Here is a 15,804-nt window from a genome sequence, read left to right on the forward strand (position 1 = left end):
GAAAAAAATAAGGTCTGTCATTGTTTCCATTGTTTCCCCATCTATTTGCCAAGAAGTGATGGGACTGGATGCCATGATCGTCATTTTCTGATTGTTGAATTTTAAGCTTTTTCACTTTCAAGAGGCTCTTTAGTTCTTCTTTGTTTTCTGCCATAGGGTGGTGTCATCTGCGTATCTGAGGTTATTGATATTTCTCCCAGCAATCTTGATTCAAGCTTGTGCTCCGTCCTGCCCAGCATTTTGCTTGATGTACTCTGAATATAAGTTAAATAAGCAGGGCGACAGTATACAGCCTTGACATACTCCTTTCCCAATTTGGAACCAGTCTGTTGTTCCATGTCTGGTTCTAACTGTTGCTTCTTGACCTGCATACAGGTTTCTCAGGAGGCAGGTAAAGTGGTCTCGTTTTCCTATCTCTTGAAGAATTTTCCACAGTTTGTGATCTACACATTCAACAGCTTTGGTGTAATGCATAAAGCAGAAGTAGATGCTTTTCTGGTACTCTCTTGCTTTTTCGATGATCCAGCAGATGTTGACAACTTGAGCTCTGGTTCCTCTGCCTTTTCTAAATCCAGTTGAGTATCTGGCAGTTCTCGGTTCATGTACTGTTGAAGCCTCACTTGGAGAATTTTGAGCATTACTTTGCTAGTGTGTGAGATGAGTGCAATAGTGTGGTAGTTTGAACATTCTTTGGCATTGACTGTCTCTGGGATTGGAATGAAAACTGACCTTTTCCAGTCCTGTGGCCACTGCTGAGTTTTCCAAATTTGCTGGCATATTGAGTGCAGTACTTTAACATCATCTTTAAGGATTTGAAATAGCTCAACTGGAATTTGAGTGTTTGTTCGTAGTGATTTGTTTGTAGTGATGCTCTGTTTGTAGTGATGCTTCCTAAGACCCACTTGACTTCGCATTCCAGGATTGCTCTAGGTGAGTGATCACATGATTGTGGTTATCTGGGTCATCAAGATCTTTTTTGTGTAGTTTTTCTGTGTATTCTTGCTGCCTCTTCTTAATATCTTCTGCTTCTGTTAGGTCCATACCATTTCTGTCCTTCATTGTGCCCATTTTTGCATGAAATATTCCTTTGATATCCAATTTTCTTGAAGAGATCTCTAGTCTTTCCCATTCTATTGTTTTCCTCTGTTTCTTTGCATTGATCACTGAAGAAGGCTTTCTTATCTCTCCTTGCTATTAATTCTGCATTCAAATGGGTATATCTTTCTTTTTCTCCTTTGCCTTTTGCTTCTCTTCTTTTCTCAGCTATTTGTAAGACCTCCTCAGACAACCATTTTGCCGTTTTGCATTTCCTTTTCTTGGGGATGGTCTTGATCACTGCCTCCTGTACAGTGTCATGAACCTCCGTCCATAGTTCTTCAGGCACTCTATCAGATCTAATCCCTTAAATTCCTACAGTTAAAGCAATATTATTTCTGCATACCAGTCTACATTAGGTGTAGACAAATACTGTTTAATTTCACTTATACGAGGTACCTAGAATAGTCAAATTCATAGAGTCAGAAAGGACGCTGGTAGATGCCAAGGGCTGGATGGGAGTGGGTGGGGAATTGGTGTTTAATGGGGACAGAGTTTCAGTTTAGGAAGGTGAAAAATCTGGGAGATTGGTGATGGTGAGAGCCATACAACAGTGTGAATGTTGTGTACAGTTAAATTTGTTAAAATAGTATATTTTATATTATGTGACTTTTACCACAATGAAAAAACCAGGGAGAAAAAACAAAACCAAAGTATTTTCTAGGCAGCATCTGGTAGACAGTGATCCTCTGATATCCCAGCAGACAACACAGATTCAGAACGTGATTTTGCTGCAACAGAGAATTTAATTTCCTGCATCAACAATTTCCCCCTCTCTGTAGGGTTATCTTCATCAGCATATAGGTTTGATACCTTGTCCTGTCTTAAAACATCTCCCCTTTCCAATAAAACTCCTCAGAGTGAGAGTAATCTAAGCCCAGTCTCCTCTCACTGTTTGGAACTTGCCTCATGGCCCCATCCCAGCTACTTCTTCCAGGGTACTTTCCAGTTGCTAGATTCTGTGGCCAGAAGTCCTGGACACGATTGTCCACTCTTCATTGCCTTCCAGGACACTGCCTTCTCTGGGGGTCCTCATGACCTCTGGGCCACTTTTTGCCTGTAGCATCTCTTCTGACTTTGGGGTTACAAATACCTTTCACAATCTGGTAATCTCTCTAGAGCCACATTCTAGAAAAAAATGTATATATGTTTATATTGACAAAATTTATCATCAGTAGTATTTCTTCCCCTTTAATTATGGTGATTTCTAGGGAAGTTTGATTTAAGAGTTAAAGCGTATAAGCCAAAATAGTGTTTATTGTACAATTTCTGATGATTCATGTATTTCATCATTTATTCTCTAATGTGATCAAATGATACTACCATTTTCAGCTGTTTTATAAGCATACTTGAATTTCCCTGACAGGTCTTGTTGCCGTGATCCAGTGCTGCTAGTGAAATGTAGTGTGTCTAAAGATCTGTTTTGAATCTCTTGAAAAGCCTGACAATAGTCCTTACATATGGCAATATGATTAATATTTTTATTAAATTCTGCTAGAGATTATTGCTAAAATTGCTATAAAACAATTTTATAATTTAAAATTATGTAAATTATGGTAAATATAAATTTATATAAAATATATAAATGGTAAATATAAATTATAGTAAAATATCCTATATTTCTGTAGAATATAGAATATTCATGCTCTATTTTATCCCCATATTTGAACTTTCATTAGTTCAGGTTATAATTTAAAAGATTTTGTACATAATCCTGTTATCCACAAATGTTTTCATTTCTTTGTGTCCTTATTCAGTCTTTCTCTAGCCATAGATAAGATTCTTCTGTAGTTGTGTCATGTACAATTTGGATCAGTTTTTAAAAATCTCAGCATTATTCTGTAAGTAATTTTCTTAAGTATTACAGCTAGAATATTTTAATGACCTCATCTAGTTCCTGTCCAGCTGGACATTTTTATGGTTTCCAGAATTCCTCAATTATAAAAAAAATGCTATTATATAGAATCTTTGTAAATGCACTTTTGTTTTTATTTTTAAATTATTGCCTGCTGACAGATTCCCAGCAGTATGATTATACAATCAAACACTAACTCAACCTTGCAGTCTTTGAATGTTAGGACTTTATTTTTTGCCAGTTTTATTGAAAATAGTTTCATTGTTTGAATTTACTTTTTTTTAATTTATTTTTTAAATTTCAAATTTTTGGCTGTGCTGGGTGTTTGTTGCGCTGTGAGTTTCTTTTCTAGTTGTGGCAGTGAGGGGCGGGCACTCTCTAGTTCTAGTACATGGGCTTCTCATTGCTGTGGCTTCTCTTAATGTGGAGCGTGGGCTCTAGGCGTGCAGGCTGTAATAGTTGTGGCCTGTGGGCTCAGTAGTTGTGGCTTGTGGGCTCTAGAGCACAGGCTCAGTAGTTGTGGAGCATGGGCTTTGTTGCCCTGCAGCATATGGGGTCTTCCCAGACCAGGGATCGAACCCGTGTCTCCTGCATTGGTAGGAGGATTCTTTACCACAGAGCCACTAGGGAAGTGCCAAATTTGCATTTCTTAATCATTAGCAAGGTGAAACTTTCCCCCAAGGTTTTAATACTCTTTTCTGTTTTATGAATTATCTGTTCTATATTTCTTATCTGTTTATCTGTTGGGATTTTACATGCTTGCATCAGCTCTCAACCCTTTCTGATCAATTGTATCAATTACACTTTTTTTTAAACATTCCCTTTTATGCTGTTTTTACTTTTTTAGCATACGGAAAATTTTGAAAACCTTCAGAACATTGCCTTATGGCCATTCTTGGTGGATGATACTTGCTTTCTCCTTCTTTTTAAAAATTGTTTAATAGCTTTTATTTGCTAATTCATTTGTAAATGCAGACATTTTACATTTGTGGCAGACTGACAATTTATAAAGGACTTTTGTGCATGTGATCTTACTTGAGTGTCCCTACGGATGATATCCTCTCTGTTCTGTTTATCTCCATTTCCAGGCACCCAACAGGCGGATCCTTCATTCGTCCAAACAAAGTAAATTTTGGGGTAGACTTTCTCACTGCAATTAAGAACCGCTATGTGCTGGAAGATGAACCAAAGGAAGAGGAAACAGAGCAGATTGTTATAATTGGAAATAAACCTGTAGAAACCATTGGTTTTGACTCTGTTATAAAACAGCAAAGGTAAGTGAAACTGATGATGATAGAGCTGACTTTGACAGTTTCATCCAAGTTCAGGATTCAAGTTCACTTGACTATGTGTCAATGCTGAGAACTTTGCTCCCAAGCTGGTCTCTTTTCTGCAAATCACAAAATTGCAATCAGCAGGATCCAAGGATTGAATATTTAGGGAAATTAAAGTTCTTATTTTAGCACAAGACTTTTCTAGATTGAAAGAAAAACGTTGATTTGCCTGTTATTTTATACCATACTCTACTGTATTGACTAATTATTAAGGAACTAAGGTTGAACATTTGATAAGTCAGGAATGGAAACAAGTCTACTTTGTTACCTGTGCCATGTAGCACGATGGCACCTTCTAAAACCCAGTAGTTCCAGTCTCTATCTGCACATCCTCATCACCTGGGCTGCTTTTGAAACATGCTGAATTCTGGGTCCCATCCCAGACCTACTGGATACCATGGGCTCTTGCTTTTAAAATGTACCCCGAAGTGACTGTGTCTAAGGGGCACTAAATGCATTTTGAAACTGCTGTGTTTGAACTTTCTCTGCACTTTCAAACTCTTTGAACACAGTGATGCTCTGCAGAGAGCCTCATTGCTTATTCTGATGCACCATGTGAACCAGAGTGGAAGCTAATATTCACACAAAGCTATGCACAACTGTGGTTTTGTGTGACTTCTCAGGTTGTGCTTCTTTAGCGATGGTCAGTGTGTGGTGTGTGACCCTGACCTGGATGAGCTGTCCTAGTAGTGACCCCTGGTGGCCACTCTGAAGAGTAGATTTGCTGCTATTGACACCTTCAGTCTCTGAAAGAGTTAAACTGTGATTCTGTTCAAAATTAAATTATTTGCTATCTTTTTATTGTTCTTGTTATTATTATGGTGATTTAAACATGATACAGAATTTAACTGCACATGGGCACAAGGTTGAAAAGTAAACACATTTCCTTTTTTAAAATTAATTTTTTTTTTTTTTTTTGGCTGTAGTCAAAATGTGGCTTGCAGAATCTAAGTTCCCTGACCAAGGATTGAACCTAGGCCATGACTGTGAGAGCCCAGAGTTCTAACCACTAGACCATGAAGGAACTCCTAGTAAATTCATTTCTTGATACCTCTGGTTTTTAGCATTTAAAAAAAAAACACACACAAATCAAGATTTTTGAAAAAGCAGTAACTTGACTATTAATTACAAATAACATACATTCATTGTTGAGGACTTAGAAAATATACATCGAACGAAGGAGTCACGACTAATGCACCACTGAGAGACAACGAATGTGGATGATTTTTGCTGTTGATTTATAGAACTGTGGGGCTTCCCTGGTGGCTCAGATGGTAAGGAATCTGCCTGCAGTGCAGGAGACCCGAGTTTGATCCTTGGGTCAGGAAGATCCCCTAGAGAAGGGAATGGCTACTCACTTTAGTATTCTTGCCTGGAGAATTCCATGGACAGAGAAGCCTGGCAGGCTGCCATCTATGGAGTCCTAAAGAGTTGGACACAACCGAGTGACTAACACTTACAGAACTAGATCCTTCATAGGGTTAGAGTTCTTTGCTTCAGTTTTTCCATTTAAAATGCAAATATTAGAAAAAATTTTTTTTACACCAGAAGAGGTACTTTTTCCACCTGTTGGTTGATCTCTTTCAGAGAACACCATGGGCACTGTGAGTATTAACAAATTGCCAACAGATTTTTCTCCCCTGGTTTATGAACAGCTGCATAACTCAGTTTTCTAGTGAATGACTACTGCTTGCATATCAATGTGTTCACCAATTAGCTAGTGTCTTTCTTGTAAGGACCCAGTGTTGGAGTCAGTCAGGCTGTGTTCAGATGTCAGCTCAGCCGCTTTCTTTCTAGTCCTGACACCAGTTAGAGCTTTTTTGGTTTCTAAGCTTCAGTTTCCTCATTTCTAAAGTAATACCTAAGCTGTTAGAACTCTTGGGAATAACAAGTGGTAGGCATCACTGTTGGAGTGATGCTTGCTTTTTTTTTTTTTTTTTTAATTTGGCCATGCTGTGCCGTGCGTGGGATCTTATGTGGGATCAACTCGTCCCCCCTGCATTGGGAGTGTGGAGTCTTAACCACTCAACTCAACCTCAACTTTAAGCCATTGTATTATCTCCTTAATAATTCCAGCTGACCAGCTTTGAGTTTGCAGCACTGAGAAAAGACTTATAATGAGGGAAGCAAAACCAAATGAAAACCACTGTGTATGGTTTCTCTTTGGAGATGACTGTGGCTCTGACTGAGGTCTGAATTGAGACCTGGATCCCTAAGCTTCCAGGCATCACATGGAACTCGTTGGGGTCCAGCAGGATAGTTTTCATTTTAGAGGGAAACAGTGACATCTGTTGGACGTGGCGTGAACTACTAGTTGCAGGTAGTTGAGTTTCATGATATTCCTACTCTTCTTTCCATTGTGTCACATACCTGCAAAGCTTGGTTTTGGGTCACTCTTGTGCTGAAAGAAAAGCAAGTACTGTATCTCCTGAAAATCATCATGGAACAGGAAAAGGAGGGGTGGGGTCCATTCAGACTCCAGGGTTTGAGAAGTTGTATAGTGCCCAGTAGGCACTAGTTTGACAGGACGTAAATAATTATAAACTTGTTTGGCCCTAATTGCTTACTAAATGGTACTTTCTTTTGGCCTCGGGGCACTGTGGAAAATAACTGAAGTGCTGAGGGCCCCATGAACTGAGAAAGTCTGGCTGCCTACCCCCCAGGACTTTGCTTTCCCTCAAGTTTCTGTGACTAATAGCTCATGCCTTGCAGGTTGGTCTTCGTATTCCCCCAGAGGTTGTCAGTTTTACTTTTACTTTTATAAATGCTTGTAAAATGACTTACTATATGTCACACTGTATTCTGAGGGTTTCACAAATACTGACCCGCTAAATTATAGCATATAAAAGTCGTAAAATATACATAATGTAAAATTTACCATCTTAACCTTTTTTTTTTTTTTAATTTGGCTGCATCAGGTCTTAGTTGCAGCATGTGGGATCTTTTCGTTGCTGCATACAGACTGTTGTGGTGCATAAGCTTAGTTACTCTGAGGCATGTGGGATCTTAGTTCCTGGACCAGGGATTGAGCCTGCATCCCCTGAATTGCATGGCAGATTCTTAACCACTGGACCAACAGGGAAATCCCCATCTTAACTTTAAGTGTATAGGTCAGTAGGGTTAGGTACATTCCCACTGTTGTGTAACCAACAGCACTGTCCATCTTCAGAACCTTCTCTTCTCCCCAGACTGAAACCTTGCAGCCCTTAAATAGCAGCTCCGCTTCTCTCCCGCCCCTGGCCCGTGGCAGCCACCATTCTACTTCTGCGTCTGTGAAGTTGGCTCTCACCTAGGTACCTCATATAAATGCAGGCATATAGTATTTGTCCTTTTGTGACTGGCCTCTTTCACATGGCATAATGTCTTCCAGGTTCACAAATGTTGTTCCTTCCTTTTTAAGACTGAATAATACTCCGTTGTATGGATTGACTGAACTTTATTCCTTGGTCAGTGGGCACTCGGTTGCTTCCATGTGACCATTGTGAATAATGCCACCATGATCACGGGCGTGTGGATGTGGCATCTGAGGTGTAAAGATGTTAACACATCTAAGGCCAGAGGAGAGTGGGATCAGGACTGAACCAAGGCAGTCTGGCTCCAGATCCTGTGTTCTAAACACTCTCCGGTGCTGTAACACATGGCCTCTTTGAAGGAACAGAACACAGATTCTCTGCACTTAAAAAAGTGTCTTCTGAGAGGATCTAAAAGGGCTAAAGATACACACACATGCTCTCGAGGCTATATCCCTAGAGAGATTTTGCCACGTGAGTGCAAAAAGGATACAGTAGTGTGTCCTTTAGCACTGTTGGGAATATCTACCTGTCACCAGAGGAGCAAATAAACCAACTGTAGTCTCTCTCTGGTGACAGACTACAGGTGTGAACATGTACATTCTAGAGCATGTGTCCAGGTAGTCCTATCTCAGTGCTGAACAAGGTATTGTTGAGGGAGAAAGTTAGTCACAGGAGGAGAAAGTTAAACACCGTACGCTACCGTTTATGTCAAATTTTATAATATTCAAAACTGCAGTAACTGTTTAGGGACATGGAAATATAGTAAAACTACTAGAAGAGTAAAATAGTAAACTATAAAAAAATAGTAAAACTATTAAGAAATGCTTAAGATTAAGTCAACACTGAACCCAGTGCCCTGGTTCCCTATGGGGAGTGGAGGACGAGAGGAGAGGGCAATGGAAAGGGACTCAAGAAGATTTCAGTGTTGTGTATATGTATGTTTGTAGTGCTTTCTTTTTTTTTTTCCAGTAAGGCTTAATTTCTTAAGTTGGGTGGTGGATACTATTATTTTTGGTGCCTTTTTATGTGTCTAAAACGCTTTTTAATTTTTTAAAGGGCCGATGGATAGCGTACATGTTTATGTCTGCATGTGAACTATGTGTTTTTCATACAGTCAGCTGAGCAAGTTGCAAGAAGTTTCTCTGAGGAACTGCGCAGTAAATGGTGCTGGTGACAAAGGAGGAATTGCCAAAGCTTGTCCTAGTATCCTTTCCAATGAGAACTCATCACTGGGGTCTGGCTGGATTTAACACTTGAGCCAGACACCCTGGTTCCCTACCCAGTGTCCATTCTCCTAACGGGGACTCGGTTTCACCTGAGGTTGTCGCCGCTTAGGTAAATTATTACCTTCCTAGACCATTTGCTTTCAAGTGGGGTGTGTGACTCACCCTGACCAGGGAGAGGTAAAATGGGAGTTTCTGGACAGGGCTTCTTCAGGGGTACAGACGTGGCTGGATCAGCTTCTGTCCATTGCCCTCCATCCTGCCCGCCCCGTCTTTAAGCACAGACAGAGGGTCCAGGGCTCGGCAGCCAGGCTGTGGGACGAGAGCCGTCCAGGGTAGCCTGGGAGGGAAGGCATGGAGAGGGACTGGAGTCTTGGGTGGTACCCAGGGCCACTGCACCAGCCCCGACAGCCTTCCTTAGAGGGAGGAAAGTAAATTCTTTCCATTATTAAGGTTCCTGCTCACGCAGCAATGCGGTTTGAAATCATACCTCAAAAACAAGCTTTTCCAAATTTGTCTCTATCTCTTATAAGTGTGTTCTTTGTTTTTTGCCCTATGTTCCTCTTACGCCCACAGCTAAAAATAGAGGTCGGTCTAAAAAAAAAACATAATAAACTTGCCCCATTTTGTAGTCTCGTAGAGCACAGTTCAAGTGCTTCTTGGATCTGCTACAGTCCTAACAAACCCCAAATAAATGCATCTTTTGGCATTAAAAACAAAAAGTGGCAAGTCAAATAGACTTTCTCTAACTTTAAAAGGTCTTCTCCCAATTCCTTAAGTCTGCCTCGTCTCTGCATAATAGTTTATGCAAAAGACAGCAGCTCATAGTCAGATCTCTCGACTGAGGAGATGGCTGATGAAGAGCTTTCTTTTAGCAAAATATTTCTAACCACCCTGACGCTGCCTACCTTGTGATAGGAATTGAAGCACAACTCCCCAAGCCAGTGTCTCAGAGTTATAGTCCCTTGGCCCTGGGGGTCTGCTGGAACTTGCAACCACTGGTCCTTTCTGCCCGTGAGTAGTGCCCCCACTGTACCTTTGCCCCAGATGTGGTTGTTTCCTCTGCAGGTTAGGCAGCAGAGTCAGGGCATTGAGGTGGGTGTGGAATGGAGTTAGGTAAGGACCAAAGTGCCAGAGAAGTGCGTGGCGCATTCTATAATCTGCCTGGCCTCCTCCTCAATGGTTTTGGAAGACTGGGAATTGGGTGGTTCAAGGCTCATTTTCAGCACACAGAAAAGCTCTGGTCAGCAGAGGGGTTTGGGTGTGTAGATCGGCTGATTGGAGTTGTCAGCAGTGTGCTGGGCAATCAACATCTTGCTTGTTTATACTGCTTTCTCCTGGGCAAGAATGTCCCCCAAGACATGAGGCAATGAGGTTTGCTGAGATAATCAAGTCACAGCCTATATTTGCAGACCCAGTGATGAATGCCTTGCACTTGCTGATTGAATTCTCACCCGAAGTTGAAGGATTGCCTGGTGTGTTTAATCCAGCCATTGTTTCTAGACTGATCCTTCTCTCAGGTCCTTCACTGACCTGGGACGGATGGTGGTGGGAGCACATCAGATCGGAGAGCTTGGCTGGGAAGAGGTGTCTCTGAACTTGGGGAGGAGCCTCTGCCCACAGGAGCAAGAGTGACAGAGCTTCCAGGACTGTGTGTGCTCAAGTGTGTGTGTGTGTGTGTGTGCGCGCGCGTGTGCGTGCATGTATGGGTGTGGGGCCACTACATCAAGTTGAAGTCAGAATACAGGTGGTCCCTGTGCTCTGTTGGAGAAGGCAATGGCACCCCACTCCAATACTCTTGCCTGGAAAATCCCATGGACGGAGGAGCCTGGTAGGCTGCAGTCCATGGGGCCGCTAAGAGTCGGACACGACTGAGTGACTTCACTTTCACTTTTCATTTTCATGCATTGGAGAAGGAAATGGCAACCCGCTCCAGTATTCTTGCCTGGAGAATCCCAGGGATGGGGGAGCCTGGGGGGCTGCCGTCTATGGGGTCACACAGAGTCGGACATGACGGAAGCGACTTAGCAGCAGCAGCTGCAGCAACAGCTGTGCTCTGTACAGGCTAGTAGAAATATGTATAATTCTAGCTACACAATGGAAAGCACAAGCGAGTGGAGAATGACTGGACATGAACCCTTTCCAACCAGCCAGATGGCCCGGCATTAGCAGGAATGATGAGAATAAAGGGCAGTGGAGTTTGACCACCAGGCACAAAAAGTGCCCAGCCCAACCCTTGCATGCGGGTCCGTGTCTAGGACGGAGCGGCGGTGGGGACACGGCAGCATGAGGGGCTGCAGTGCAGGGGCAGGAGGAAGGGCCCAGGTCAGGGTCAGCCCCACTGACCCTGTGGTGGCTTTGAGACCCTCAGAGCGAGTGGATGGCCAAGCAGCTGGGGGAGGAGCCGGGGGGGCTGGGGATGTTCTGTATCTAGATGGTGTCTAGCTGGCCCACACTTGTAGCCCTTTTTCCTTTCAAGTGGATGGACACCTTCAGGTGGCCACTGTTCTCCTAGTGGTAGAGGCCCAGCTTTTCTCTGCTGCTTCCTCCACTGAATTCCACTCTGCTGGCAGCAAGCTCTGGAGCATGCACGAGCACGCTTCTGCTCCATGTCTCATGTCACGACATGAGAATCCTGTCCCCAGTGTTCTGAGTGTTATTTCCAAGCCCCTCCTGCACTCTGTTCTTTCAGATCTCCTTAGGTCAGGAGCTGGCAAGCTGTCCCCTAAAGAGCCAAGGAATAAATACCTTAGGCCTGTGGCCAACCAGCAAACTGAGATATTGTGTGGATGCTTCCATGATCACCTCAAATGTAACCATTTAAAACCATGGACACCGTCCTTAGCTCTCTGGCCTCAGTACACCACAGCAGCTGGAGCAGGTCACAGGCTCTGATTTGCCAGCCCGGTTGGGTTCATCCCTTTCTGGGCCTTTCTTCCGCCTGCCTTCCTCTCTTCCTGCCTCCTTGTGGAGCTTCCTCTTTGGCAAGTCTTTCCTCTCCAACCAGCCCTGTTGATGGACACCACTATTTGTATTAAAAGTGACTTTCTCCATGTTTCATGGGCAATGATGCCCTGTTGCATTGAGGGCTATAAGAAAATGGGTCTGGGGCTGAGGCTGATTGGGATCTCAATTCACACCCGTTGGTCCGCACCAGGCAGCACGGTTACTGAATGCTCAGTTTTTTTCTTCAGTGAAAAAGCAAAATGCTCCCTGCCCCTAGTGGACCGCCTGGGCCGTGGGCAGTTGTTCTTTGACTCTGGTTCTCTTTCCCTCTGTCGCTGCTCCTCCTCAGTCTTTCTGGCAGACTGAGGTGCCAGAGGTCAGCACACCCCAGGCTCAGACCTTTGACCCTTGGCCTCTCCTGATGAGATGAGTCCTGCCCTCCAGCCTCTATCCCAGTCCTGTCTATCTGCTGTGTGCTATCTCTGTTGGGGTGTCTACGGTCATCTCACATTGAATATGTCCCCTCAAACCTGCTCCTCTGTAGTCTTCCTCCATAAAGGGCAGTTCCAGTGACACCAGCCAAAACCCTCAGGGTTAATTTAACTCTTCCTTTTTTCTCAAATCTCATCTGAATCCATTGACGAGTCCTGTCAGCTCCTTCCCTCTGCTGCCCCTCTGGTTCAGGAACCTCCCACCTCCCCTTTCTGCTCTGTCGTTTCCTTGCAGTGTGCCCCTTAGCAGTGCGTCCCTTAGCAGTGCAGTAGAATGGCCTTTTAAAAGACCTGGGTCAGCCCACATCAGCAGCTCCCCTTGCAGGTAGAGACTAACAGAGACTTAGCCCTTTGTGATCTGACCTGGCCTCTGGGGCCTCCCTTCCAGTGCCTCCACCCCGTCTGCCCTGGCAGACACGAGCTTGCGGTCCCCCACCATAGTCAAACTGATTCCAGTGTCAGGGCATTTGCTCCTGTCGTCCCCTTTGCCCCGATGTTCTTCTCCAGGGTGTCATTCCCTCATTTCCTTCAGCCCTGCTCACAGGTCACCTTCTCAGGAAGGTGGCCTTCGTGAGCACTGTGTATAAATCCCCCCACACCTCCTTTGCTGCAGGCCCAGCTCTGTGACTCTGAGGCATGTCTGTAACTGGCACACCAGAGATGCACATGCTTTCTGATGGGCGTGTTCACTGCTAGACACTTGCTCTCCAATCATTATTTGCAGGATAGAGGAACAGTTTCCATACATACAGGGATAGTGTGTACAGTCCTCCTTGAGCTGGTCCAGTCCTTCAGGCTTTCCTCTGCCTCTTGATGGCACGCACTGCCACCATCCCGTGGCATCCCGGGCCTCTCTCTGTGCTGGGTTACCCGCTCTGGATTCCTGTACCAGGGATGGTGGGTATCACACTGATTCCGTCCAGTCTCAGGAGACCCTCAGAATTCCGGGTCATTCTTAGCCCTTTTAAACATGTCTCCAAAGTAACTGCTGTTGACCCCCTGTAGGCACCTCTCCTTATTTGGGGGCTCCTGGGGTGCAGAGTTCAGCAATACCCCCTGGGAGGAGACTTGTGTGCTTGACATAAGGTTGCAGGGGCTCCATAGTACCAAAGGCAATATATGTGGGTACACCTTGGGTGCTGGACAAATCAGTTACCATCACTGTTGAGTTTTTTCCTGGTCTTCTCCTTTTTTGTTTTTTTGATGGGGGAGTAATGCTGGAATGGTTTAGTGTTAATGACATTTGGTTCCCACTCACTTGACTGTGTCTGCCTCAAGTGTGCAGTATGTGAGTGAACCTTTTAGTTTCTAGATGAACACCTGGATGATTAAAAAGGGATAAAAGTAATATGTGCTCAAGAAAAAAATTTCAAGCAGACTAGGAAGTATAAAGTCAAAAGGTAAAAATCCCATGTTCAGAACTGAGCTAACAACTGTCCTGTCTTTTATGCATCTTTTCATATTAGTGTTTCTTAACATGTGCATTTAGATATTAGAAGCATCGATTTGTCAAAAAACCTCTTGTCATCGTGGGAAGAAGTTATAGATATTGCCAGTCAGCTCAAGTACCTGGAAGTCCTTAATCTCAGGTATGAACTGGTGGTTGCCTAACTGCACATGATATAAAGTCCTGATCTCTCCTGCTCCCTCACAGCATCTCTGTGGGAGTGAGGCGGGGAGGACAGCCGAGTTGAATTTATCTAAGTTTAACATATTCTTTAATATTCTTTGATTCTAGTTTTTTAAATGGTCACATGAGGCGATTCATTAATAGGGAATGTGTTTTACTTTTGATTAGATGGAGTGTTAGGTTACCATGTCGAACTGGAAGGTCTTCATGTTTTTTTACAAGACTGACCATAGAAGATGGGCCATCTGGGGACCTTGATATTTAACTGGGGAGAAGGAGATGTGATTAAAAGTGCTTGTTCACTCAGAACCCCTTAGCCTTTAATTGCTTTAGGAATGAGTTATTTCAGTGGAGGTACTGTTTAATTCACTTCTCATAAGGGCTTTTCACTGAGCTCTGTATTTTACTAATGTTTGCCGAGGCTTCTTGAGTATCTGGTTAGTTTTAATCTCAGGAGCTAACTTTGCAAGGGCTCAGCCAGGCTCCCCCTTTCACATCGGAGCCAGCCTCATACATACAGGTGAGTTGTTCCTGAGTCAGGCAGGTTCAGCAGACAGACAGGCCTAAATTAATTATTCTTCCAAACAGAGCAAAGAGTATATTTTGACCATGTATCACTCCTCTAGAAATAAAGGTTAATGTGCTTTATTTAATGGAATTTTCCTTCAAAATGACAAGATATGGGGTATCTTCTGAGAAAAGATGTGGGGTAACTTCTAAGATTAGGATCTTGAGAGGGAACTTAAAGGGCGGCAATTTATTTCATCCATACTGACAGCAGGCTCTGTTCAGAAGCAAAATTCTAGCCCACAATCCAGCACATCTGTAAGACGCTTGAGAGCAGGACTGAATTTTACAGCATCCAGAACAGCAGCTGACCTCACAGATCGATTCCTGAGCCTTGTGTTTCAGATAATCGGCAGCCTCACCCGGCAGCCTAACCCTGTGAACATACCTTTTCAGGTCAGATACCAGTGAATTGTGTATTGTAACTATTAAAAATTAGGTAGTCTTGACACATTTTGTTTTTAATATAATTGCATTTTAAGGTTGAGACAAACCAGACCCCTCATGTTAAATCCCAAACTGTTGCCTTCAGTGACCATCTCAGTTGGGCCTCCTCTGTCACAATAATAAGCTCATCGTGTCTTTTTTTCTACACAGTGAAAATAAACTAACATTTCCCTCGAGCTCACCATCTCCAACCGGAACATTTTCTACGCTGAAGGTTTTAGTCCTTAACCGGACAGGAATAACATGGGCAGAGGTAATTATGTATCTTTGGTTTTGTTGTTCAGTTGCTCAGCTGTGTCTGACTCTTTGCTTTTTGGGTAAAAAGTAGTTTTAACTTCTTGGTTAAATGAGAGAGTGAACCCCAGCGGTGGCTTCATTTTAATCATCCTGTTATCCAGATAATAAGGTTCTTTTAAACAGCCTAACAGAAAGGGGTTACAAAAGCCCCATAGTTAGTAGAATTTTCTATCTCTGAATCTGCCCTCCTTCTAGGCTCTTCTGATCAGTTCTTGTGTCTCCTGAGCAGTCTGCACCAAGTGCATGCCAAGCTTGGAAAAGCCTTTCAGCTGCCTGAATTGCCCCATGAGTGTTCTTAGGGCTGAGGCCGAGCCGCAGAAAGGTTCTCATACCCTTTTCTTGTTCGGGGTTCAGCTCCTAGAAGCCACTGCTCAGGTACACAGCTGGGTTTAAAAGCGGATTCCTGAGTCCTGGGCCCGGCAGCCTCTGGAATCTAGATCTGATACTACTCGGCTTGGTCAGAGGCTGACTGACTCCACACACCCAGAACCCTGCGACTTCAAACCAAGTGCAGATAAGTGCACCCCAGCCAAGGTGTGCATCTGTGAAGTCCCGCCAGGGGGCCTCCTGAGAGACAAGTGGCCTTGCCCTTGGGCCGTCCGTGTCTCCATCACCCGACTTCTTCC

The 15,804-nt window shown here is 43.7% G+C and overlaps 1 protein-coding gene across 8 annotated transcripts in view; it reads left to right on the top strand.

The window, feature by feature from the left end:
- Nucleotides 1-15,804, top strand: part of TBCE (tubulin folding cofactor E) — an 87,512-nt gene that overhangs the window by 55,105 nt on the left and 16,603 nt on the right. For 7 of the 8 annotated variants that reach the window (XM_081570437.1, XM_081570438.1, XM_081570436.1 and 4 more), the window contains 4 exons: nucleotides 4,039-4,224; nucleotides 8,692-8,780; nucleotides 13,727-13,826; nucleotides 15,032-15,134. In XM_081570437.1, the coding sequence (XP_081426563.1) occupies nucleotides 4,039-4,224; nucleotides 8,692-8,780; nucleotides 13,727-13,826; nucleotides 15,032-15,134 (478 nt within the window). Of the gene's footprint in view, nucleotides 1-4,038; nucleotides 4,225-8,633; nucleotides 8,781-13,726; nucleotides 13,827-15,031; nucleotides 15,135-15,804 lie in introns of those variants that run through there. The other variant, XM_081570439.1, reaches the window with a different exon arrangement.

Source organism: Giraffa tippelskirchi, chromosome 2 (assembly GCF_054371585.1).
Source record: "Giraffa tippelskirchi isolate mGirTip1 chromosome 2, T2T-mGirTip1v1.2.pri, whole genome shotgun sequence".
NCBI classification, from domain to species: Eukaryota; Metazoa; Chordata; class Mammalia; order Artiodactyla; family Giraffidae; genus Giraffa; species Giraffa tippelskirchi.